At 40.8% G+C, this 26,179-nt stretch overlaps 1 protein-coding gene across 1 annotated transcript; it reads left to right on the forward strand.

Annotated features, from left to right (window-relative positions):
* Positions 1–19,007: 19,007 nt before the first annotated feature.
* Positions 19,008–22,596, forward strand: DLX2 (distal-less homeobox 2). The gene is made up of 3 exons (XM_031960462.1): positions 19,008–19,785; positions 20,391–20,575; positions 21,136–22,596. Exons 1-3 carry the CDS (start codon positions 19,404–19,406, stop codon positions 21,568–21,570), a joined length of 1,002 nt encoding a protein of 333 aa, XP_031816322.1. The 5' UTR covers positions 19,008–19,403; the 3' UTR covers positions 21,571–22,596.
* Positions 22,597–26,179: the final 3,583 nt, after the last annotated feature.

Below are 26,179 nucleotides of genomic sequence, written 5' to 3' on the forward strand. Positions count from 1 at the left end.
TGAACCCCATTGGAGGAAGAGAAGTCTTCCAGCAAAGGAATTATACTCTCCAGGGAGAGCCAGAGATAGAGGCAGAAAGAGAAAGACAGAGACAGAGAGAGGTCTGGTTGAACCACAAAGGGGCTAGGGAGCCATAGTAGAAGGTGTTTGGTCCACAGAGAAGCAGATAGAGTGAACAAGGAATCAAATGGGAATCATGGCTGACGTGATTGGGGACAGCAAAGTTACAGAGCATCAACTCTGCTAGAAATTGGATCAATAAGGACCCAGAACTAGAGGGAATGGGCACCAGGGAAAGCTAGAATGAATCAAGGAATCAACTTTGATTTCTCTTTATTGAGGCACTGATGGGACAGTCACAGATGACTACCTTAGAGAGGAGGATCTTCTAGAAGTCAAAAAGTCTTCTCTTGACTTTACAAGTCTTTTTATGCTTCTTAATGAGTGGGTAAAATTTATTTTGTGTTTGATGTCCTTTTTTTAAAGTCTGAGCCTTTTGAAGGGAACAGATGATCACCCTTTGGGAGACACAGAATAAAAGATACTAAATTTCTTGGGTTGAATTTAAGTGGATGAATCAATTTAACCAGATAGAAAGGACAGGTCCCTGAAGTGATGAGTAGATAACAAGTGGTTATTAAATTTTTAGCTGTAACCGAAATTTAGTCCTGAGACTTTTCTCCAATAAGTGTAGTGCTTTTATTCCAGGGTTTACAAAATGAAATTTTCCTTACCTTATCCCCTCTTCTTTGTGGAAGAATTTTCATCCTACTAGACCAATCAACTCTTCCTTCCATTTGCTTGCTGTGTCATCACAGCTACTTTTAAAGCAAAGGTTCTTAAAGTGAGGTCTTAGAACTTTAAAAAAAATTTTGATAAGTATATTTCAATATAATTGGCCTCCTGTGTAATTTTATATTTTTTATTTTGTGTATTTAAACACATTCTTTAAAAAAAGGCTCCATATTCTTTACTACATTGTTAAAAGGGTTCAAGAAATGCCAAAAAAGTTTTTTTTTAATGTACTGGAGGAGTGCACAGAGAGAAATAAACACTGAGAAATCTTTCATTTATAACAAATAATCAAGGAAATAAATTGGCATGATTATTGTTAATGCTCAGATTCCTACAAATTTGTTTTTATGAACTCAAACATTTCTTATCATTTTGTATTTCTTTAGAAGACATTAAAGTAATCATCACTGTACAGTTAATATCATATTGTCTAATGGCCATAGACTTAACCCCAACACTTAGCATTCTGTTATATAGTGGCTAGGCAAAAGAGTGTGACTGAGTCTGTACTAATACAGTCTCAATATGAGGTGGGGGAGAGTGCATTTTGGAAAAAAAAACAAGAAGTGTCTTCTTCACATTTGAAGTACTATATAGTCATACTTTGGCTATATGGGATCTTTGGGGAATGAATCATTCTGAATAGAGGAAGATTCATTTCTTTAAAGACATTTATTTTAACAATTTAGGATGGAAGATCCCTTTCATACAGACTTCATATCTTCCTGCCTCTTCTTAAACACAAAACATTATTTAAGAACATTGTGAACAACAAAATTGTATTGTACTACACAATACAAGTAATTCTCAAGGCCTATTAGGAGTTGTGTAACTAGTTGGGCATGGTGGCACAGAATTGTAATCTCTGCTACCAAAATAGCTGAGGGTAGTAGACTGCTTGAGTTTAGGAGTTCTGAGCAGCACTGAACTAAGCCAGCACTTCCAGTCTGTGGGGCAGAGAGACAGGGCAAGGGAGAAAGAAAAATACACAGGGAAATGGGAGGAAAAGGATATAGACAGAGAGGGAAAATGGAGAGGGCGAGAGGAATAGAGATGGAGGATTAACAATAATCATGCCAATTTATTTCCTTGATTATTTGTTACACCTGAAAGACTTCTCAGTGTTTATTTCTCTCTCTGCACTCCTCTCAGTACAGTATAGTACTTTTAATAGTATAGTAAAGAATATGGAGCCTTTCTTAGAATAATGTGTTTAAATGCAAAAATAAATGCATAAAATTACACAGGAGACCAATTATATTGAAATATACTTATCAAAATATTTTTTTAAGTTCTAACACCTCACTTTAAGAACTCTTGGGGCTAGAATAGTCATTGTCATCATAATTATATAGAGAGAGACTTACAAACAGACACAGAAACACACATACACACAGACAGACACAGAAAGACAGAAAGAGAAAGAGGGAAGGAGAGAGAGAAAGAGAGAGAGAGAGAGAGAGAGAGAGAGAGAGAGAGGGGAGGGGAGAGAGTACACCAAGCACCTTCCAGATCTCTGAAAAGGGAGGGGAGGGGAGGGAAGGAGAGGGGAGGGGAGAGAGTACACCAAGCACCTTCCAGATCTCTAGGCTTTTTTATTTCATTTTTCTGCCCCCTTAGTTTTTCTGTCTCTTTTCCCTTCCTTTCAGAGTATGACTTCTTCCCCCCCCCATTTAATAGTATTTTATTTTTTTCCAATTACACGTAATGATAATGTTCAACATTCATTTTTGTAAGATTTTGAGTTCCAAATTTTTCTCCTTCCCTTCTCTACTTTCCCCCTCCCCAAAATAGAAAGCAACTGGATATGGGTTAAACATGTACAATCATTTTAAACATATTTTCATATTTTGTTATCATGTTTTAAAAAGAAAAATCAGAACAAAATGGAAAATCACAAAAAAGAAAAAAAAAAAACAAACAAACAAAAAAAGGAGAAAATGGTATATTTCCACACTCAGTCCATAGTTCTTTCTCTGGATGCAGATAGCATTTTTCATACCGAGTATATTGGAATTGTTTTGGATCATTGCATTGCTGAGAAGTGCAAATATTCTGTCACTTCTTACTGCTTACTTACTACATGAAAAAATCCTTTTTAAGCACCTCACAATTTGTTGGTTCTTTTCTATTATGGACTTAAAAATTAGACAATCAAGGCTATTCTGTTGAGATAGCCAAGTCATATCATGGATAATGCACTGAACTTGGAGTCAGGGTGATCCAAGTTCCAATCCTGCTTCCTACACTTCCTAGCTACATGACTCTGGGAAAGTCATTGAAATTTAGCTTCAGTTTCCTCATCTATAAAATGGGGATAATAATAGCACCTACTTTACAGGATCAGGGGAGAATTAAATAAGATACCATGTAAAATTGCTTTGCAAAATCTAAAATCTTTTTTCAAATATGTTATTATTAAAATTGTACATAAAATAAAAGTAAATCAGATCTGAGTGGAGGGCTGATGTCAGGGGGATCTCCCACAAATAAAATAAATTATCTTTAAGTTTGTAGTTGTGGTGACATCTATTTTGGCCTCTCAAAAAATAAGATCTAGGGGCTGGGATAGTTATTATCATCATAATAATATAGAGCATTTATACACCACCTTTAAGGTTTTGCAGAGTTTTTTTTTTAATCTTCCCAGCACCACTATTAGTTGTGTCATTATTACCCCCATTTTGCAGATGAGGAAAATTAAGTTGAGAGCCATTAGTGGCTTGTTCAGGAGTCAAAAAGCTAAAATAAAAGTCCAATATAAATCAACATTACAATTTGAAAGCCAAAAAGAAAAACTTTTAGGATGCATAATGTCCATTATTAGGATAGTGATAATCCCACTGTATTTCAGGATGCTAAAATTTAGGAAGAACAATGATAAGGCAAATGCTATGTCCTCCATTAGAATATGAGGTCCATTTGGGTTCTTTGTAAAGCCCTCGGCACATGCCAGGCACACACTAAGTGTCCCATAAATTCTGGTTGATTGATTGAAGAGTGTCTAGAGGTGAGCAAATAGGATGGTGAAAGGCTTCAAGGCCATACCATTGTGGATCTGTTGAGGAACCTGAGGCTGGGGAGAGTCCTATCCCAGAGAAGATTCAAGAGGAATATAATAGTTAACAGCAAAAATCTGAAAGTCTGTCAGCTACAAGGATGATTCAGTTTGTTAGAGTTATCACTAGATGTAGTAGAGAGACAACAAAGAGTTAAATTTAGATGTGTTAGGGAAAACTTCCTAGCAATTAGACAGTTCAAAAATACAACTGAAGAGAATAGATTCTGCATCCTTGGAAGTTTTAAAGCAAAGGCTATTATTGACTTACATCTTAATTATGTTGTATCTTGTTCAGGCATCCATTGGTCTCAGGTTTCTGGAAACTTTGAGATTCTGTGATCTTGCTTTACTTGCTTCCTGGGTTCTTGATTTTTCCAATAGGTGAGTTTTAAACTATGAAGTAGATAAGAAAAGTAGTGGATAGAGTGCTAGACTTGTGGTCAAAAAGACCCGAGTTCAAACCCTGCTTCAGACATTTAGCAACTCTGTCTCCTCAGACAAGTCATTTAATATCATCTGTAAATGGCAGCTAAATGGTATAGTGGATAGTACTCCAGGTCTAGAGTTAGGAAGATTAATCTTCCTGAGTTTAAATCTGGCCTCAGACACTTACTAGCTGTGTGTAGGAAAGTCACTTAACTTGTTTACCTCAGTTTCTTCATCTGAAAAATGAGCTAGAACAGGAAATGACAAACCATTCCAGTATCTTTCCCAAGAAAACCCCAAATGGAGTCACAAAGAGCTGTACACAATAGGAAAAACTGAACAACAAAATCATCTGTAAAATGGGAATAATAATAATAGTAGTTACTTCCTAATGTTGTTAGGGGCATCAAATGAAATGATACATATTAGCCACTTTGTAAACCTTAAAGGGCTATATACATACTAGCTTTTTATTAAAATGCAACTTAACTTCCATCCAAAAGGAAAATACTATTCAACCTTTAAACTTCCTGAAGACAAGTCAACATTGCAGGACAAATGGCCGAGCAGCTGCATTAGTATTAAGGCTATGATGACATCCAGTGGCCAATTTGATTATTCTCTCAAGAAAGTTCTTGCTGCAACCCAAGTCATCCCAGCTAGCAGGGACTATTTGTGATCACATTCAAATTTATTTCATTGTTATGTCCATTTTCCTCTACATGGCAGAATAAGCCTATTTCTGCCATTAGAAATTATTATTGTTGTCTTTGTGCAATTTTTACTTACTTCTCTCTCTGCTTATTCTGCTATCTCCAAGCCATGGATCCACATATGCCTTTATAAGGAAGTGGGCTTATCACCCTTTGACAATTCCTAAACTATAATAAGCATGTGTCCAAGGCTAGAGTGACATCGACATAAAGGGGAGGGTACTTCATGGCAGGGTGACAAAACCCCAGCAACCCATCACCTTTAAAAGGAAACGTGTATGATTTAGGCTTAGACCTGCCAGAGCCCTGCTAATGATCATTTTAAGGTTTAAGCACCTAATGATAACAACCAGCTGTGTCAACCTATTTCTATTTGTGGACTGATTGCACCAAGAGACAGCCGATTTCCCAGCTCCAGGTTCAATCAGTAGTGTTTCACAGACAAAAGATGTTCTGGATTTCTTTAGCAACTTACACACTGGTCATCCTGGCATGGAATACAAGGTCAGTGTTTTGCCTCAATGATAGTAGGTCACCAGAATCATGTCCTTCCCTTTCCTACTCCCATTAGCTGCTCATCATTAAAGATAATTTTGAGGCTTTACAGAAAGAATGGTTTCCATTCTTTTATCCAAACTAATAATGCTCTTCACTTGTCAGCTACCACACCTTGTAGTGTACTGCTCATCTTGAAAAGAGCCATCATCCCAAGGGACAAACATTGAAAAATATTAGAAGCAGAAGGGGCCTCGAAAGCTAAGTTGGTCCAAAAGTCTGCCTATTATCACCTAGATTTTTAGCAATTGGACTAGGATATGGCTCCTAAATGCCACAATAGTTAAGGGTTGATTTGGGGAGAGGTTGTAGCAGGGCGGAATGTAGCTGAAATCTGGCAATCGCAGTTTTCTGTTCCAGGAAAATGAGACATTCAGCATTTAGTTGCATGTAGCAACATGTACAACATCAACCATGGCTGCTATAAATCTGCCACATGGCACAGTCCTAATGTTGTTCTTTCATGTGGTTAAGACAAGAAGCCACCAAGAAACTGGGTGTTTATTGTCACTATAAAAATGATCAATAGGCAATGAAAGGATTAAGAGAAATTATATTTATAAAAAAGAAAACATACCTTTGAGTAGTATTCTTCGTATGCACATCTCAAAATGCTTTAATCTCTTAAAAATTGTCTCTTTAGGGCTTCCATTCTTATGGACTGAATCTTTCAGTATTTGGATAAACACAAAATCACTAAAGGAAACAGGGATAGGCTACTCAAAGCAGTTATTTGTCTCAGGTGTAACCTTCACATCATGGATTTTTAAAATGTAAAAAGGGAAAGAGCAAAAATAGCACCTCAGACATGGAAACTCTGCCTTGGAACCTGGTGTCATGGGAATTCATCAAATCTGTATCATAGAGTTTGTTCAATACTTCCTGAAACTTCACCTCCAGAGTCTTCCATAAATTCTACCAATGAGAATTAATGCAAAATCACTTAATATGTGATTACTACTAATGATACAAATACAAAAGGTGTGATCGTATCTGATAATGGAGTATGATCAAAGAAGGGAGTCAAAAGGATAATGTTTTAATGTATAGTTCAATCAAGTGAACAAAAGCAATGGTATCGCTAATTCAGTTACTATGTCCAGTAGGAAAATTTAATGGATGCAGCACATAGGATGGCAATCTGATGGCTGGCTAGGATGTGAATCATAGGCTGAGTTGACCCTGAAGCAGGCAGACATATATAGTGGGATAGACAAGTTTGTACTCATTCAAATGGCTCAGCCCCAGGGCAGAAGTTCTAAACCTGAGCAGATTAGCTTCTCCAAGATTAACCAGTTTACCTTGGCAATTTGATGTAGACACCCACATTCAAATAATATACAATAATATACACTACAAGGAAAACACATTATCCAGAGATTGGCATGGGGAAATAAGATTTTTTTGTTCTGGCAATAATTCCTTCAAATAGCCTTGAGGAAGGCCCTTCCCTTTCATCTTCTGTCCATCTCTATTGCAGATTTCAGCCAATATTTCAAAAGAAAGAAAAGAAAAGGCAAATTGAATGAACAAAAAGGTGTGGATTTCTCAAGATAGATTTAACACCTTTACTGGAGGAAAGAGGAAAGGTGGGAGATGGAATGATTTGTGTAGGTCAGTAGTTCTATTTTTGTAAAAAAAACCCTCAAAAATATATCTGTGGAGTAATTATAAAAGAGCCTATAAAGTGACACTTTATTTCTATCAAATCAAATGGTTTTTCATAATCAACAAACAAGCAAATAAAAATTATAAAGGCTTAGATATTTTGACAAATTTTTTCCCCTGAGGCAATTGGGGTTAAGTGACTTGCCCAGGGTCACACAGCTAAGAAGTATTAGGTGTCTGAGGCCAGATTTGAACTCAGGTCCTCCTGACTTCAGGGCTGGTGCTCTATCCACTGTGCCACTTAGCTGCCCCAGCAAATTATCTTTTTTAATTATTTTTATTTTTTTCAATAAACAGGCATCTTTAAAGTATCATATATCTCCTTCTATCTTCACTCTCCCAATTTAGCAATTTTAAAAAGTAAATAAATAAAATCCTTAACATGTAGGTTTCTGTATTCAGTCATTTCATTCATGTCTGACTTTTCATGATTCATTTGCAGTTTTCTTGTCAAAGATACTAGAAAGATTTGCCACTTCCTTCTCCAGATCATTTTATAGATGAGAAAGTGGAGGAAAACAGGATTAAGTGACTTATCCAGGGTCATGCATCTAGTAAGTCTGAGGTCACATTTGTTCTCAAGAAGATGAGTCTTCCCTACTTTAGACTCAGCATTCTAACCACTGGCAAAATAAGTTCTGACATCGACCATTTCCCAAATAAATGCTTCTTTCTGTATTTTATACTTAGCACCTCTCTCTTTGGAAGTAAAAGATAAGTTTCATCATTTTATCTTTCAGACTCAAAGTTTAACATTGTAAGATTCTATAAACAAGTATATGATCTAATTCGGGATTGCCTTTGGAAGCAGCTCTTTTTCCATTTGGCAAGTGAGTCAGATTTTACTTACTAATGAATTTTCTGGGTTTTGTTTTTTTTTCACTGTAGCAATTAATTTACATTGGTTAGATTTTTGGATTAAATGGTTATGGTGTCAATGTAATTTCTGTGATCCATTTCCTTTTTTTTAAATGGTCAATTCCTTATTTAAATAATTCAAACTTAAGTTGTTTACACATATTTTTCTCTCCTCTTCTTTTTTCTTTTTGCCAAAGGATACATTTATTTATGAGAAGAGGTTGCAAAGAAAATAAAGAGATAAAATAGACACCAAAAATGGTAAATATGCAATAAATTTGGTAGAGCATATAGCTAGCAAGGAAAGATGTTTTTTGTTGTTGTTGTTGTTGTTTTTTTAACAAATGCGGGCAGCTATGTGGTAAAATGGCTAAATTCAAATCTAGCCTCAGATACTTAACACTTCCTAGCTGTGTGACACTGGGCAAGTCACTTAATTCCAAGTGCCCCCCAAAAAATTAATAATGGAAAAGACAAATTCCCTAGAAAAAATTAACAATTAACCAGGAGAAAGGAATACAACGTGAGATGAGGATGCACCATTGACTGGCAGGCTAAATCCTAAAAGAGATTTAGCACCCTAAAAGAATTCATTAGCTATAGCAAGGAGAAAGACACCATGAGACATGGGGAAGAGGGAAAGGGAAAGAGATTCCACATCCTTTTCTTAATACTATTCTTTCTTTTTGTTTATTTGTTTTGTTTTGTTTACTAATTCTCATTGTAGTTTTGAAGAATTGATGGTCTGGAGACTACAAAGATATAGAATAGGAGAAAGGAGTATACCCGCTCTCTACCACAACTACTCCAGCATAGATTTAGGAAGATCACCTGATACAGTAGTGACAGAGAAATCCAACAAGCTACACTGGTGGGTTCTTTTCCTAGCTCAAGACTGTGAATTTAGCTTCCAGACAAGTGACCAAGAGAGGAATTATAGAACAAGGATAGGCTTGTGGCACAATAATGTTTAATTGATATCAGAATGAGATCTCAGATTCTGTCTGAAGGTGAAGACCAAGAATGAGCCTGCATTGCTGTTCCTGGAATAGTATCATGGGTGTAGACCATAAGATTTAAACCATGACAAGGATTTCAAGGGGGAAAAGTGGAGGTGGGCAATAGAGGGAAAAGTTGCCTGCTGTGCTGTCATTCTGAATCTACAGAACCTTTCAGCTAATTGACAGGGGCTGAGATCAGCTACTGTTTACTGGAGCTCCACCCAGGGGCAAGGCCATTAGAATGTGAGTTTCTCAACAGCAGGATCTGTCTTACTTTGTTATTTGTATCTCCAGGTTTGGCATAATGCCTTGCATAAATCCTGATTGGTAGAATAATGAACCCTGTTAAGCGATCATATTATTCAAATCCACACTGTATATTTCCATTGGACTGGAACTATTCATCATATTTTATATAATTATAATTTCAAATAGTGTGAATTGAAATAATGCAACTACTTCAGGAGATTCATTATTCACACTAATTGAAACCTAACTTTTATAAAGCCTTAAAAAATGTTTTATCCACTCATATTACCCAGACCTAAACTAGGGTCCAGCAACTGCAAAGCTCAGACAAGAAGGGCAGCAATCAAACAGAACATTTAAATCACACTGAAAATTTGCAGCTGCCTAGCCTAGACTACCCCTGACATCCTTAATATACACAATATTCAATGCCCATAAAATGCAGTGACAGGACCTTCAGCGATTCAGACCAATACCATACAAAGCCGTAACCTTCTCTCCAGGAATAGAGTTTGGACTTAACAAAAAATTCCAGTTCAGGGAGTAAGGCTAGAGAAGAGGTTTTTTTGTTTGTTTGTTTGTTTGTTTGTTTTTTAACTGACATTAAAGAACTATTATGGAGACAGAAACAACCAAGAAACAAACCTAAAAGAAGAAAATAACTAAAATATATGCACGAAAAACACAGATTGACTCCAAGGGCAACTAGAATTCTTAGAAGAGATTAAGCAAGAGTTTTTTTTTTTTTTTTTTTTTTTTTAAGAGACAAAAATGATACTGTATTATAAAGGAAGTAAGAGTTCTAAAGGAAAGAATTGAAAAAGAAATGAGAATGCTTAAGTAAAGACAAAAAGGAGAATAAGCAGCTTATATAAAACCTTATCAAAGTAAGAGATACCCTGATAGTTAGAATGGACCAAACAAATTAGTGACTCTATGAAGTAAGAAGAAATATTAAAACAAAGACAGAAAAAGAAGAGGAGGAGAAGGAGGAGAAGGAAGAAGAAGAGGAGGAGGAGGAGGAGGAGAAGAAGAAGAAAAAGAAATAAAGCAACTGATGGCTAAAACGACCAATTTGAAAAATAGATTTAGAAGATATAATTTAAAAACCACTGTACTATCTGAACCCTATGATAAAAAAAAAGAGCCTAAACATAATACTTCAAGAAATCGTAGAGACAAACTACCTAGATACATTGGAAACATTTTGGATTTCAAAGTAAAAACAGAAAGAACTACATCACCTCCTAAAAATATGGCAAAATGAAAATACCCAAGAGTTAATGATCTGACCACACAAATTCTGAGTCAGAGATAACTTCCATATCAACTGTTAAAATACAATCTATTTTGTTCTTTACAGTATTGTTTAATGTTCACTTTATCCATCATCTATAATTTTGGAATAGGGAAGCTTCTGTATAATCTACAAATCTTTGGTCTCTCTTATTACCTCTCCTTGAACCATGTTTTCCTAAGTTTTTCTTCCCACATTTCCCTTTTTCCATCTTTGTTCTGAGGTATCCAAGTAACAAAATTTGGGTTGATTTCATCTGGAGGCCTTTATCAAGTCCTTCATAGAATTTTTCTACTACTTCATCCTTAGCAACTAATGTTAATGCACGAGGTGCAAGTATTTTCATTGTGGTCTTTTTACAGATACTTATCAGTAGTAATGGACTATGTGAATAGCCAAATAGCCTGTGAACTATTTCTTGTTGCTTTGGGGTACATAAATAACATCTACCTTGTCAATTCCTTTCTTTGCCTCGCCAAGGAATAAGTAAAGCCCTTTTGCCACTTAGCTATAACTTTCTTTTTTCCTCTGGCTTTATTTTTAGCAAGAATGTCAGAATTAACATGGTTCAGTTCATCCAGATTGATATAATTCAGCTATTCCTTCAACTCCTTGGTCACTGGACAAGCACCTCACATTTAGATTACCAATACTCAAATTCAAATTTATTGATTAAAAATTGTGTGACTTAGCATTCTTTGATCTCTTACCTATAACTCTTTTACCATCACTGCTGAAGTGGAGCCTATTTTTATGGTTCGTGTGTGTGTGTGTGTGTGTGTGTGTGTGTGTGTTGAGAGAGAGAGAGAAATGTGTCTCTTCAAAGTTAGCTAACTTAGGCTTCAGAAAGCAAACTTTGTCATACTTGAAGCCTTTCCCGTGTAATAGAACTTGACAGTGATGGTGACATAGGCTTTACCAATCAAAATCAACTGCAAAGTAATGAACGACTGAAGTAAGAATTGGTAGAGTACATAAAGATCAACTCATTATTTTTAGCATTCTTTCCATCCCTTATTCCTTCTCTAAATCATTGATGAGAAAGGGAAAGAACATTGACCTTTCCAGATATGGCTAAAACATCATAAAGAAAAAGAAGAAGGAACTTGGGTAAAGAAGCAGAAGCAGATGAGAATTCCTTCCTCCAAGCAACTATGTACCTACCCAAAGGAAGCCTTCCAATCACAGGATTCTTGGCCTCTTCTTGCCACCATTTCTTCCCTCTTTTTTTTTTTTTTTTTTTTTTTTTTTTTTGGTTTTGTTTTGTTTTGTTTACTCAAAAGTAAAATGAGCCTATATGTAGTCTGATTACTAGAAGGTAATGACCAAAATTAGTTCAGTTCAAAAGAGCAGAATGATGAGCAACCTCCTAAATACTGGGGTTCTTCATCTAAATTGGGGATTGAGGTATCTGGATCAATGGTAGCTCTCATAGCTGCCTTCTAGATTTGATTACACTTGGGGTTTTTGGTTAGGGGGTGGTGGATAGGTTGCATAAACAGGTACTTTTATCCAAAGCTGCTGCTGATATTCAAGCTTTCTTTCCCTTGCAAATAGACTCAAGGAAGAAGGAGAAAATGAAGGGTAGAGTTAAAGCCAAACTTTTTTTTTTCTTCTGTAAGACATCCTTCTAAAATGTTCACCCAGCACTACTGGCTTTATAAAGAACTGAGCACCTACTGAAAGGTTTTTTTGTGAACATTTCCAGCAATGCAAATTGGGGAAGGGGGAGGTAGGGGGAAAGTATGCCTGCTTTCTCGGGGAGATTTGCGAGCAAGATATGTTGACAACATTCTTGCTAACTGCCTCTCACCATGTATTATGGGTGCTCCTGGAAGGGCAAAGGTAACAAGAGAACAGTCTGATTATCTTGTAGCCTTTGTCCCTGGGGAAAAAAAATGAATGTGATTTATTCCATCAGTGTTTATGCAACTCAGAATCCAAAGCCTTGGAAGTGTGATCTGGCAGCTTTTAGTGATCAAAGAAAAATGCATTTTGCTCTTCCAGTGATGTTTGCCTTGTAAACCCTTTGAATATTTGGACTCCTTTAGTAAGAATAGTGCTTTGGACCAAACTACTTGGTGACAAACTGTACTACTAGAACCCCTCAATCAAGCCCACGGTGGTCTCTGCTCCCCAGAGTTCAGAACATTTCCTATTGTTCACGTGATCCTCTTTAAAACAGTCAAAACTGAGCTGGTATTTCATACACATACAGTACTGGGATTTCATCCTTTACACAGCTGAGGAAAGCCCCTAATTCTTATTCAAACCCCTTGGGCTTATTCAAAATCAAGTTGATATTAAAGGTAATTCTCATAATGAATCAGAGCAGAGACTAAACATCCGGCAGTTTGAGCTATATATCCACCTCTTTATTCTTAATTGAAGGGCATCAGCAATATCTCTTCCCATTTATAAACTGGATTTCATAGGATTCCATAAACTGGATAAACATAGGATTTCAGTCTAGAAGGGACCTTAAGGATCATCTAGTCTAATCCTTTGCATTTTACAGATGAGGTAACTGAGTCCCATGAAGGGTGCATTTTCTCAAGTATCCACTGGGATTAAGTTTTGATTGAGACTGCATGGACAATTCCATGGCCCAGTGGATAGAGTATAAGCTCTGGAATCAGGAGTGCCTCAGGTCAAATATAGCCTCAGATTGACTTACTAGATATGTGACCCTGTATAAGTCACTTAACGAGAGAGAGAGAGAAAGTTCAGAATCTTTAAGATTATTCAATATAGTCTGCCCTCTACAACAAAGAAAATCCCTTTCAGATCACTTCTGTTGGAGGAGTCCTTTCCAACTGAACCTTCAATCTTTTTAGCTGTCCCTTTTATCTCCAAAATCTCCACTTAAAGTAATGGGACAAAGTGCTTAGGATCATAAGTATGGAGGTTCTCACAATTCAGTTTGCTCACAGATCCAAGTAGGCCTAGAGGATTTAGCTCTGAGACCATAGGACTTTAGGGAAATGCAGAAGATAGAAAGGTGCTGGTTAAGTTGAAGGAGATATAGTGACGTCGGTTATAGAGTCATGAGCAGGAAGCAGAATTGAGTATTCTCTTAAAAATAACAACAATCTTTCTAAAGATGCTTGGTGTTGTCAGAGGAGAAGATGTAGTGAAAAAAGTACTGATATGGCATCAAAAGTCTTGGGTTCCAGTCCCCAGTCTGTTACTAAACACCTGTATAATTTTGGCCCACTCACTTAATGTCTGTGGACTTCAGTTTCTTCATCTGTAAAATGGGGGGGGGGGGAGAGAGAAGGTTCCTGAGGCAACCTCTAAAGTCCCAGCCAGCCGATTAAATACCGAGTGCAATAGAATGTATCTCTCTCTACTTTCCCTCCTCACGGATAAAAGTGCTCCATGGAAGACTAGAGTAGGATCTGACAGTTTGGACGTTTGAATTGAAAGAGGTTGTCTGAGTGCTGACCCCTGCTCCAAGAGCCCCACTCCCTCCCCGCAGCCACGTGGTCCCCTCCTCCGCAAGCTGCCCTTTTCCCCTGGTCCCAAATTGTGGTTGGTCACAGAGGCTTTTCTACAGAATTGACTCTGGGAGCACAGACTGTTTTCTTCAAAGGATGTAATTTTTCAAATGCACCAGTCTGATTGCAGCCGAAGCAGGGTCTAAGCAGAAAAAGCAAAAAGGGGAGGGGGGGAGAAGAGAGGGTGAAGGAACCAAGATAGAGAGGCAGAAAGAACTATGTGAAGTCATAAAAAGCCACAGAGTATCTCACGGAATCTATAGAGTAACTGGAATTTTTGTTTTGCAAAAAATGTCCAGAAAGAATACTAAGGGGAAGATTATTCAGCTACAGAAAAAGTCAGTTAACAAAAAGAAAAAAAAAAATAAGAAAAATGAAAAGGAGAAAGGAAACTCTTGAAGGACTCTCACATGAGCCATGAACTCACTTATTAAAAAATGCTTTGTAACATACATACATACACACATATGTAAATTACCCTTCCCCCTCCCAAACTTCTTAAAGGGTTTGGTCTGTTTTCTTTTGTCTTTGTGTTCCCAGAACTTAGTACTAGGCCTCACAGCAGGGGCTTAATAAATTTGTTGGAGACCTCATTGTACAGTTGAAAAAATGCTAGTACTATAACTGAATTGGCCCAATCATTCTAAAAAACATTTAAACTTATTCTAAATAAATTATTATAATATCCAATCCTTTTCACCCAGAAATCACACCTCTAAGCATATATCTTAAGAAGGTCAGTCATTAAAAAAAGGTCTCATATGGACCAAAGTATTTATAAGCTCAGTTTTTGTAGTACCAAAGAAGAGGAAACAAAATAAATCTTCATCCATTGAGAATAAGTAGTCAAAATAAGGCAGAGGAATGTGATGGAATATATGTGTTGTAAGAAAAAATAAATGTGAAAAATACAGAGAAATATGGGAAGACATAAGACCTAAGGCTAATAAGCAAAACCAAGAAAACAACATGATTAAACAATGTAAAGAATAATCATGATAAAATAGAAACTGAATGCTGCACAATTATAATGACCAAGTTGAGCTCCAAAGAAAATATAGAAATAACTTTGGATATGGAATACTGTATTTTAAATTCTGATTTGGTTGATATGTTGGTTTATTTTGCTGCTCTGTTGTTTGTTTTTGTTTGGGGGGGGGTTGTTTTGTTTTGGTCTCTAGTCAGTTGGTTGTTTTAAGGTATTAGGGATGGAGAAAGAGAGGGTGGAGGAAGGAAGGGAGAGAGGGAAGGAAGGGAGGGAAGGAAGAAAAGAAGGAAGGAAGGAAGGAAGGAAGGAAGGAAGGAAGGAAGGAAGGAAGGAAGGAAGGAAGGAAGGAAGGGGGAGGGGAGAGGGAGGGAGGAAGGGAGAGAGAGGAAAGGAGAGAAGGAGGGAAAACTATTTGGAATTCCAAATGGGGGTCTATAAAAATTCAAGTCATTCAGGTCCTTTTGGGTAAAAATGCATAATAGGATGACGTGAGGAAAGAAGAGCACAATTTGCAGAACCACAGTCAGCCTGGGGCAAAACAGCAGCAGCGGCAAAATTGTCTTTGAAACTCTCTCATCCACACCCTCCTTTGGAAGTCCCTTAACTCTAGGCGCCTACCTCTCATCCCACTCTCCAAAGGCTAGCTGTCAACTAATCTCCACAGAGATGTTATCTAGTAACGGTTTAAGGCATAATCCCTCCTGGGGCATCGGCCTTCTAATAAGCATCTTTAAAAGGCTAGTGAGGTGATGGCAAGAATACTAGACCTGAAGTCAGAGGACCTGAATCTTACTGTCAGACTTTGCAAAATACTAGATATGTGATTGTATGCAAATCGCTTATAATCTCTGAGTCCAGGTTTTCTCATCTATATAATGGGGATAGGAATATTTGCACTACTTGCTTCACAGAGTAGTTGTGAAGATCACAATATACAAAGTGCTTTGTAAGCCAAAAGGCACTCTGTGTCAATCATCATTAATATAATGAATTATTATTACTGACATCCTATTAAAGGAAAGAAATTTCTCAACGCTCCAATGATGGCCAGAGGAGAAGGAAGATGTGGCAATGTCACCAGTAAAAAAAAAAAAAAAAAAGTCTAAGCGTACAAATATTTATTAAGCATCTTCTGTGTACAAAGCAGGAGAAGCTAGTGTGCGATAATATATTACTGTCCTGGACTTGGCCTCAGAAATACTTGGGGTAAAATTCTTCTTCTGAAATTCACTAGCTGTGTGACTATGAACAAGTTACTCAACTTGTCCGAAAACTAGACATCACAAATAGGTTGCGATCTGCTTCGATGGAGGAATTTTTACACCAATAAATCATTTGTCTTTGATATATGGGTAAATCAAGGTGCTAAACCCGGGGAGTACAAAGCTAACAGGGTAGTCTCTGCCCTTCAGGAATTTGCAGTTCGAGAGAGAAAGTGGAGGTAGGGGTGAGGAATACAGCACCGAATCAGGAGTGGAGGCGGCAAACGAGAGATCAGACAAAGAGTTCTTGTAATATTTGAGTAGAGAAAGAAAGAAAGCTAATCGTTTGAGGTTTCAAGGGAGAATCTTCTGAACGCTCTCCCCACTCTACAGGGTGAAAGACTGCTGCTCTTCAGATCCCAAAAAAACTATATGGACACCTCCTCCCAATATACCTCTCCATTCTTTTTTTCTCACCCTAACTGCTTTGGATAAATCTCGAAACTGACTTGGGTGGGGAGGGGAGAAGATCTTTAACTCTGAGTTCTCTAAACTTTAGTGATTGAGAGCTGAACTTTGTCTGCATTACTCCCTCTCCATATTCGAAGAATGAATTGAGGGAAGAAGTATTGCCCAGTTCTGCACTAGGAAAAGAAATTAATTTCAGTTAGCTCCGACAGTCTTTCCTTCTGGCTTTCTAGAAAATGGAAGCAATTATCTAGGTGCAGTTTTTCAAGTTTAAAACTACTTTTGCTTCAATTTTTCGGGTGTTAGGGAAGCGGGTTTGGGCTTAAATTACTCAGACAATTGCCTTAATACTTATCAGTGTAAATCTCGACTCCATCTTCAATACACTTGCTCCGTGCTCTTTGTGTCTGATCTCTTTAGCACACACACCTTGGACCAGTAGTTGTTTTCCTTTCAGAGTGAGGCCTCCTAACATTCACTAAAAGTCTCACTAAAAAGCATTACAATGTAGAACATGGTGCAGGAACTCAGGTTTTTACAAGGTTCTTCTTTGGCTAAAACAGAGGAGGCTAGGAAGAAGATCTGGGTTTTATTTGAAGGAGGCAGTCCGTCTTCTCTCATTGTTGCTCTGATAGCGAGTCTTTGTATAGCGCTAATGCCGAATATTAATTTTATTTTTGCTTTTTTTTTCCCCCTCTGGGGATGAAGACCGGGATAATATATTTTTTTTCAGAGTATCAACTTGTTTTCCAGGACATTGTTGTTACAACAAGTTCATTCGACGACACAGTTATGCATTTGGGTTGGGGATCTTCAGACTGTGAGCGCTAGCACAATTTTGTGGCTTTTAATTACTATTTTGTTCAGCTGGGGGGTTTGAGAGACTGGCGCCTAGGGATGATTACACTGTCTACCTCTACCTGAGGCTCACTGAAGCATGGTTCTACTTCCACTAGGTGGCGCTATGAGGCAAGATCAAAAACAACCTGAAAAGTCTACCCCTCTCCCACCCCTCACCCCGACTACCCATGTCCACGAAGTATATTTTTCCTCCCCATTTAAGTCATCGCTTAGTTATTGACTTGGTGGCTTTTTTTATTTTGTTTTGTTTTTTTAAGCAAGTTGCTACCGTAGTAGGAGAGAAGGCGGGGAGAGAGGGAAAGACAATAGAAATGTTGCTGCAAACGTCCTAAAGTTTCTAAAAGCAAAGTAAGTTAAAAAAAAGAGCAGCCTTATCCCATAAGGTAAACCTTTTTTTAGTGAATTCGTGTTGAAAATGTAGCAAGACTTCAGAAATTTCAGAGGGAAACATGACTCCTTCACTTAAATGTAAATTAATTAGACTTTTTATAGCTGTCATATTTGGAGGTCATCTAAACCAACTTCCCACACAAGTAAGAGAAAAAAATCGCACTATCACTATTTGGTGTGGTTAATTACCCATCAAATGCTTATAAGACTAACATATACATTCTATTACCTAAAGCCTAGGTGTGTCAGGTAAGAACAAGGTAAAGTGGTTTTCGAATGTATGATTAACAAGAATACCTTTGTATTTATATAACTTTTCTTTCAAGCAACAACAACACCCCCAAAAAAACCCACCTTAAGTACACTAATTAAACGTTCAGATATCGCCATAATAATTGGTACAGGTGGCAGGTGTTATTATTACAAGGTTTATAGATAATTCAGAATAGCTGAATGTGCAGACGGATCTAAGTGCCAAAGATTTCGAGGGAAAGAGCAAAGAACGAGAGTTTACCTGGCTCTCAACATCTTTTTTTTCATTGTGATTAATGTGTTTGAAAATAAAGATAAAATCTGACCTAGGATTTACTTTGAGTAATTTATAATAAAAATGGGGGTAAGTGAAAACTTTTTTCTTCATTTGGAGCAATAGGCCATAGTCGTTTTACCCCTCCTCCTGACTACCCTCTACCTCCACCCTATTCCCCCATTACCCACCCACCCAATTCTCTTCCCCCTTCCATCCCCTCTTCTTTCATCGCCGCTCCAAGAGCCTCGGCCTTAGAACAGCAGCCGCTGCCGCTGCCGCAGCACACGCCATGTGACACCCGCCTCCTGTCTGGGCGTTCTAAGGAACCCGGAGACTTCTGCGGGGCCGGAATAGCGATTGGCTGTTGCTAGGTGACGTCGCCTGCCCTCACGTGACAAGTGTTAAATGCCCGCCCGGCAGGAGCCAGCTCCTCAGACAATCGTAAAGCTGCTCCTGACCGCTCACCTGCTCCTGCCTCCCAGAGCCTACCACTGCTGCCCCCGCCGCCCCTCCCCCCTTCAGTTCTCCTCCCCCGCCCGTGCCCAGTGCTGGCAGAGGAGGAGAGCATGGTGGGCTAGAGGATGAGTCGGCCAGCAGACACAGAGGCAGTGGTCCCGAGTGGTCCCCACTGATCGCCTCCCCCGCCCAGAAGAGGAGGAGGAGGAGGAGGAGGAGGAGGAGGAGGGGTTCCTAGATAATTGCCACATTTCTTGTTTTCCTTCTCCCCCACCCCCTTCCCCGTAATTACTTTGGTTGCCCGAGGGGAGAAGGAGCGACGGAGGAGCCGCCCGCCTGGTCCTCCCGGGTGCCCCACCGCCTGCTCCTTCCCGTCCCGGGGCAGGATGACTGGAGTCTTTGACAATCTGGTGGCTGATATGCACTCGAACCAGATCACTGCCTCCAGCAGTTACCACCAACACCACCACCAGCACAGCGGCAGCGGCAGCAGCAGCACGAGTCTGCACAAGCCCCAGGAGTCCCCCACGCTGCCCGTGTCCACCGCCACGGACAGCAGCTACTACACGAATCAGCAGCACGGGGCAGGGGGCAGCAGCGGCGGCGGCGGGTCCCCCTACGCTCAGATGGGCTCCTACCAGTACCACGCCAGCGGCCTCAACACCGTCCCTTACTCTGCCAAAGCGGGCTACGATCTGGGCTACACCGCGGCGTACAGCTCTTATGGGCCCTACGGAACCAGCTCCTCCCCGGCCAACAATGAGCCCGGTACGGGTAATTCTTGCACAACGAATTGTTGCTGTCTTTCTTGCTTCATATGGGGGGGGGGGGGGAGAGAAGAAGTTGGGGGGGAAAGGGTTTCCAGTATCTGCTTGGTCTCATATATTTTACAGGTTATTATCCCCCCCATCTGTGTTCCTCCTACTCCATTCATCCCATCCTTTAGTTTCCCACTTTTTTCTCTTCCTCAATTCCGAAGCTGGTTTCCTTGGCCGAAGAAGTTTTTTAAGAAGTTGAGATGAGAAGGAGAAATTTTCAAGAAAGGGAGAAATACGCATACAATGTATTAGTTGACTTTTTTCTTTTTATCCGAGTTTCTTTTTCTGTAATACATTTCTTTTGCTTCTTTTTCGCCCCACGCCACCCCACCCGCCTTTTAAAAAGAAAGTTTTGAGGAAGGCCAGAAGAAACCTGATTCATTCCCAACCGAAAATCCCTAGAAAGAAAATTAGGTGAAGTTTCTTGGCCCGGGGATTGATTCTCTGACCACCACACTTTAAGAGACAATGTGTGATGGGGCACCAGCGGGCGTCCCACTTCTTGTTTGGCGGGTTCCTTCATTGTTCTCTCTCATTGTCTTTCTTTCGTTGCAGAAAAAGAAGAATGCGAGCCCGAAATCAGAATAGTGAACGGGAAGCCAAAGAAAGTGAGGAAACCTCGAACCATTTATTCCAGTTTCCAGTTAGCAGCTCTTCAGAGGCGATTCCAAAAGACTCAGTACTTGGCACTGCCCGAAAGAGCTGAACTAGCCGCCTCTCTAGGCCTCACACAGACTCAGGTAAAGGGCTCCCCGATTTTTCTGCCCCCTGAGCATGGGTTTTCGACCGCTGGAGATTTTCCAACCTTGAAGTTGGCCCAGGGGCAGGAGTTCTAGCTGTAATGAATTTCCATCCATCCATAGTTATTACATATACGTTCTTTAAAAAGGCCTGCTGACTCACAATTCGGCATATGAAATTAGAAGTGACAAATCCTTAGTGGCTGGAATAATGGCATTGACCAGTGGGAGTGAGAAAGGATAAACTTAATTAGCATTCAGGGATAATGTTCTCCTGATAAGATTTGTAATAATTGATTGGCCATTCGTTTCTAACTTTTCATTAGTCCCCTGCTCTTATAATGTATATTCTTATCCACCCATTCATGGATTTAATAAATATTCACTCTTCTAACAAACTTTTTCCAGTTGGTCAAAAGTAAACTGAATTCATTTTCTGAACTGATTGAGATCTTCAGAGTTCTCCTCCTCCCTATTGTCTCAATCTCTGTTTCTTCTTCGTCCTTTTCTTGCCTCAACTTTTCTGTACATTAATTAACCAGTTTCCCTTTTCCACAAAGGTCAAGATCTGGTTCCAGAATCGCCGTTCTAAGTTCAAGAAGATGTGGAAAAGTGGAGAGATTCCTTCAGACCAGCATCCCGGGAGCAGTGCCTCTCCACCCTGCGCATCACCTCCAGTCTCAGCACCAGCTACCTGGGATTTCACCCCTCACCAGCGGATGAACAGCGGAGGAGGAGGAGGAGGAGGAGGCAGTGGAGGTAGCGCTAGCGGAGGTGGAGGTAGCTCAGGCTCCAGTCCCAGCAGCGGTACTTCAGCTTTCCTAGGCAACTATCCGTGGTACCACCAGGCTTCCAGCTCGGCTTCCCACCTCCAGGCCAGTGCACCGCTGTTGCAGCATACTCAGCCCCCGCAGGCCCATCACCACCACCATCCCCACCACCATCATCACCACAGCAGCAGCAGCTCAGCCGTGAGCGCAGGGACGATATTTTAACTTTGGAAGAGACTGGGTGAGAGAAAGAGAGAGAGAGAGAGAGAGAGAGAGAGAGAGAGAGAGAGAGAGAGAGAGAGAGAGAGAGACTCCCCACAGTGGCTGCTGCCTACCCACAGTATTTCTTTATTCTTCTGTCATCCCAGACCCCAGTCCACAATCCCCTCTCCTTGAGTAAAGAGGGAAGGCACACCCCAAAAGCCCCTGCTCCTCTTAGGAACAGACTCTGGTGCTTTGATAGCTCTTTTCCGTCCAACTGCCAATGCATTTGTAAAGTTATGAGGCTTTATGCCCTGTGGGTTTTTCTGTGTGATACGTGGGGAAAGGACTTTGCTTAGTCGGGATACCCAAGGGAATTGGGGCTTCCGCCACATTTCAGGTCAGCTTCCTTCTCCCCAAGCTCTCTTTCAAGACCGGATTTACCAATAACTCTCCACTCTCAGTCTTCTCTACCCCCACCTCCACCCCTGTCCTTAAAGGTCAGGGAACTTCTCCCCGAAGCTATGAACAAAGTCCTGAAGAGTGATGTTTTCTTCCCTCCTTCCCAGCTTGGCCATTTCTCCCTCTCCCCAAGGGTTCACGCTGAATTGCGTTGCTCTTTTCCAGAGTCAGTCGCTCAGCCTCCTGTTTTGCCTCCAACCCTTTCTCTTTCCTTTCCCTCACTCCCACCCCCCACAAACACACACTTGTGCGAGCAAAAAAGAATCCTCCGTTATAAACTTCATTGTGGGCCCAATTCTATTCTTTTCCTTCCTCAACTTTCCCTTTCCTCACGTTGTCTTTGCCGACTTTTTTTTTTTTCTTTTTTGCTGTGGTGTGTGTTCCTGGCCTTCGTCCCCTTAGCTCTCTAGGAAAAAGCATAGGAGATCTCCACTCCTCCTCCTCCTCTTCCTCCTCCTCCTCCTCATCCATCACCAGTGGAGTTTTTTTATTTTTATTTTTTTAAAAGTTTAGGTGCCTTTGCGGATGACCTCATTTTGATGTTAAAAATGATTTTTTTATATGTGGACATTGCAAAAAAAAAAAAAAGTGTTTAAATTATCTTTTTTAAAATCAATTCAGGATTATTATCCTGAAAAAAACACACACACACAAAGTTTGTAAATAAAGGTGTTCGTGCAGATTTCCCTCCCCCTCCCTTGATTTATTTGTAAAAAAAAAATTCAACTTTCAGACTTTTTGGTGAACCAACTGTAAGAATTTCGAGTTAGCAGCAGCCTCATTCTCCCCCTCCCACTTTAAAAAAAAAAATCCCCTCTAAAACTTTCCTTCTCTCAGTTAAATTAAGCTACTGATTTCGTTTTTGTTTTATTTTAAACCCAGGATCTTTGTTCTTTAAAGGAAAGGTATTTTTGAGTTATTTATTATGAAAACAACATACTCTTAATGTCGATTTTACAATATGAAGAGATTATTTAAATAAATTATTGTTTTCATTGTACTTGCACCGTATTTCCTTGGACATCGCGATGGAGACCTAAATTGCAGGCTGGTGGTCCTTTGTACATCAGCAGCCAAGGTCAAAATGGACTTACTTGGGCCCCAAGCACTTGCAGCTGCTCATACTGCGTTCAGAATCCTCTCGGCTATTCTCCCATCTGAGGTCTAGTTTATCTGCTACGGCAGATTACAAGTTTTAGGTATTAGCAGTTGAGCGAAGGAAAGAGATTGGGATCTGGGGAAAACTGAAAGACGGCCTTTCGTTTCTTGGAGCCGCGGCAGTCATAAGTTCACGATCTCCCATTGTGGCAGAACAACTCGCTCAGTTTGCCTGGAGGATGGGGGCGACCGCTGCCTCGGCCCTATGAATCACTCAGCTCACGCTCGGGCTCCCAGACTCGGCCCCGCCCCTCCCTCCCTCCCCTTCCGCGAGCTGGCGCCACTGACTTTTAGCCCCGGACTGTCTCCCGCCGCCCACGTCACCCCACCCCTGCGTAGCCGGTGTTGCTGCTGTTGTTGCTGGTGCTGCTGGTGTTGCTGCTGTTTGTTATTGCAGCCGAGGCCTCCGGCCTCCGCAGCGGCAAGCCTGTGTAGTTGACAAATGGAACTGACCGGTTCTAATTCCAGTTCTGTTCTCTACTTGTCCTCGAATCGGGCCAATTCTGCTCCCACCTGCCTTAGCGCGGGCTCCCGGGTTCTTTACTTGCCTAGAAGGCAGAGAAGTTTGTGCTTTGTTTGGCCTGGACCCCTATGTGGAGTTGCATTCACACACATACACACTCAGCTGCATTGGAATGCAGTTAGACCCGAGCCCTGGAATTGAGCACGCACACATACATACAAAATTGATTGGAGTAGCACGCTTCCATCTCAGTATTTGTAACATGGGAAGGCTGTGAGTTCTTTGCTCACCCTCCTAGCAAGTACATACAGGTACATTCATTTGCCTTTATTTTTGACACCTATACACCCAAAAGAAACCACTGTGGATAAAAGTGAAGTTTATTGCTTCGGTGAACCTAGATGGGATGGATTCCGGGGCTATACATCACTTCGCCCCTCAAAGCGTCATTGGTCAAGTGATCTAAGGGATTCTTTTACTCGCCTGAAAGAATCGACTCTCAAACCTAGTAACCCTAATCCTAACTCTACGGAATAGGAGGGAAATTGTCCTCATTTTTTATTAGAAAATGGAGAAAATTAAATTTTGATATATTTTCTTGTACAGAAAGATAATAGATTGTAAAGCCAAAAAGGTCTTTACATCTAAACCAAACCACGAATGAGGAAAAAAAATTGAGGCTGAAGAGTGGGATTATATGTGATTTGTCTAAAGACAGTTCAAGCAGTAACAGCAGAGATCTGAGTTCTTGACTCTTTATCCCTTGTTTCCCCCCCCCCCCCAATTGAGGCAGCCTCCAAGACATCACTCACCATTCATAAAGAGGGAACAATATTAGGAGAAAAGGGTTAACCCACTGCTAAGAAAATCTGCTTCCCAAACTAGAGGACCAAGATCGTGTCAAAGAGAGGCATTATCTTATTTTATTTCTTGTCTCTTGCTCTTCTCTGATCTGTTAAAATGAGAGTTTTGGAAAAGATCTGATTGCTTTGCCAGGTAGTTGTGAGCTGAAAGGAATGGAAAATGCAGCTTGGGCTGCATGAAGATCCAGTATTTCTCTTTTTTGACCATTAAATCTTTAAATAGCTGCACTATTGTCTGAGGTGTTGTGTTTTTAGTGTTCATATCCAGTTTGAGGAACCGCCATGACAAGTGGAGCCTAATATCAACACGAGATTAAGGGGTTCCTGGACTTCAAATAGCTTCCCCTCAAAATTTCAGTCTGGCTTTCCCAGGCCAGAACTGGAGTACCACGGACCCTAAACCCCCTCGGTTCCCTACCCTTCTGGGCTCCAGAATTCCATGGCCTTAGGATGCTAAAAATCCAGGCTCTTGCTACTTTTTTTCCCCCCAGTGGTTGAATATCTTCTTCTCCCTCCCCCATCCCTACCCCTACTTCACCCCCCTGATCACGAAACCAGAAGCAGAGAGACGTGGTAGTAAATTGGCTGGTGTTGAGGATCTGCTGCAGACAAGATGATTAAGAGGCCTAAGCCGGAGCGCCCGGGGCAGGGAATGTCAGCCCAAGTTGGAATCACGTAGCAGGCCTTGGCATGAGCAGAGCCTAGGAGCCGGGAGGGCGGGCGGGCGGGCGGCCCCAGCTCCGGGGTGGGCTCAGGCCCCACAGACAAGCCGGAGTCACCGAACCTGGCAACCGAGGTCGGATCGGGCTATAGCTCAGCCTCTTGCCGCCCCCGCCCATTCCCTGGAAGAGACGAGCAAAGGGCGGGAGAGGGAGCCCCACAGAGGGAGGAGGGGCAACTTTGGAGGGTGGAGGGGGTAGAGTCACCAGGGGAAAAAGAAAAAAGGGGCCGGAACAGAAACTAGAATGTAAGAAACACGGGGTGGGGTTCAGAGGACTGGGAGTTACCACTGAGAGTAAACCTTTAAGGTAAAAGGAAGAGAAGCCGAGGGGGAGGTGAGAAAGGAGGTGAGAAAGAAAAGGACTAGGATTGGAAGTAAACGCTAGTGGAAGGGGGGCGGAGATGGGAGGCACGCTGGAGGGAGCGAGAGAGCTGTTGGAGTTGGAAGAATGTCGGGATGAAGGAGAGAAGAGAAACAAAGACGGGAGTGGGAGGGGAGCGAGCGGGAGGCTCCACCACAGCCCAAGGCAAGTCACTTGGAAGCATTTCTCACAAGTTGCAGCTCTCTCCAAGACACAGAGCCCTGTGATCAGCCCGCCGCGCAGACATCCCCTCCCCCCTGGTGATGAACGGCTCTCCCAAATGTGCCGATGAAAAATGGAAATGGGAAGCAGTGAACTCGGCTCCATCCACTGGGAAACCAGCCGCGTTCATAAAACACATAAATCTTCATTGTAATCCCCTTCAATTTGCGCACGTGAAATATCAGGCCAGAGACAGGATGTGACAAGCGCTGGGAAGCAAAGGGGTGGGGGGGGGTGGGGGGAAAGGAGGGTCGGAGTAAGGAAGTGGGGGGTGAGGGGGAGAGGGGGCGCGGTAAAGACAAGATTCTGGATTGCTCTGTTCACAATCTGAGCATTATTCCCATGCGGGAGGCTTCCTCAAACTTAAGCAAAATGTTAATACT

This window comes from Sarcophilus harrisii, chromosome 3 (genome assembly GCF_902635505.1).
Source record: "Sarcophilus harrisii chromosome 3, mSarHar1.11, whole genome shotgun sequence".
NCBI classification, from domain to species: domain Eukaryota; kingdom Metazoa; phylum Chordata; class Mammalia; order Dasyuromorphia; family Dasyuridae; genus Sarcophilus; species Sarcophilus harrisii.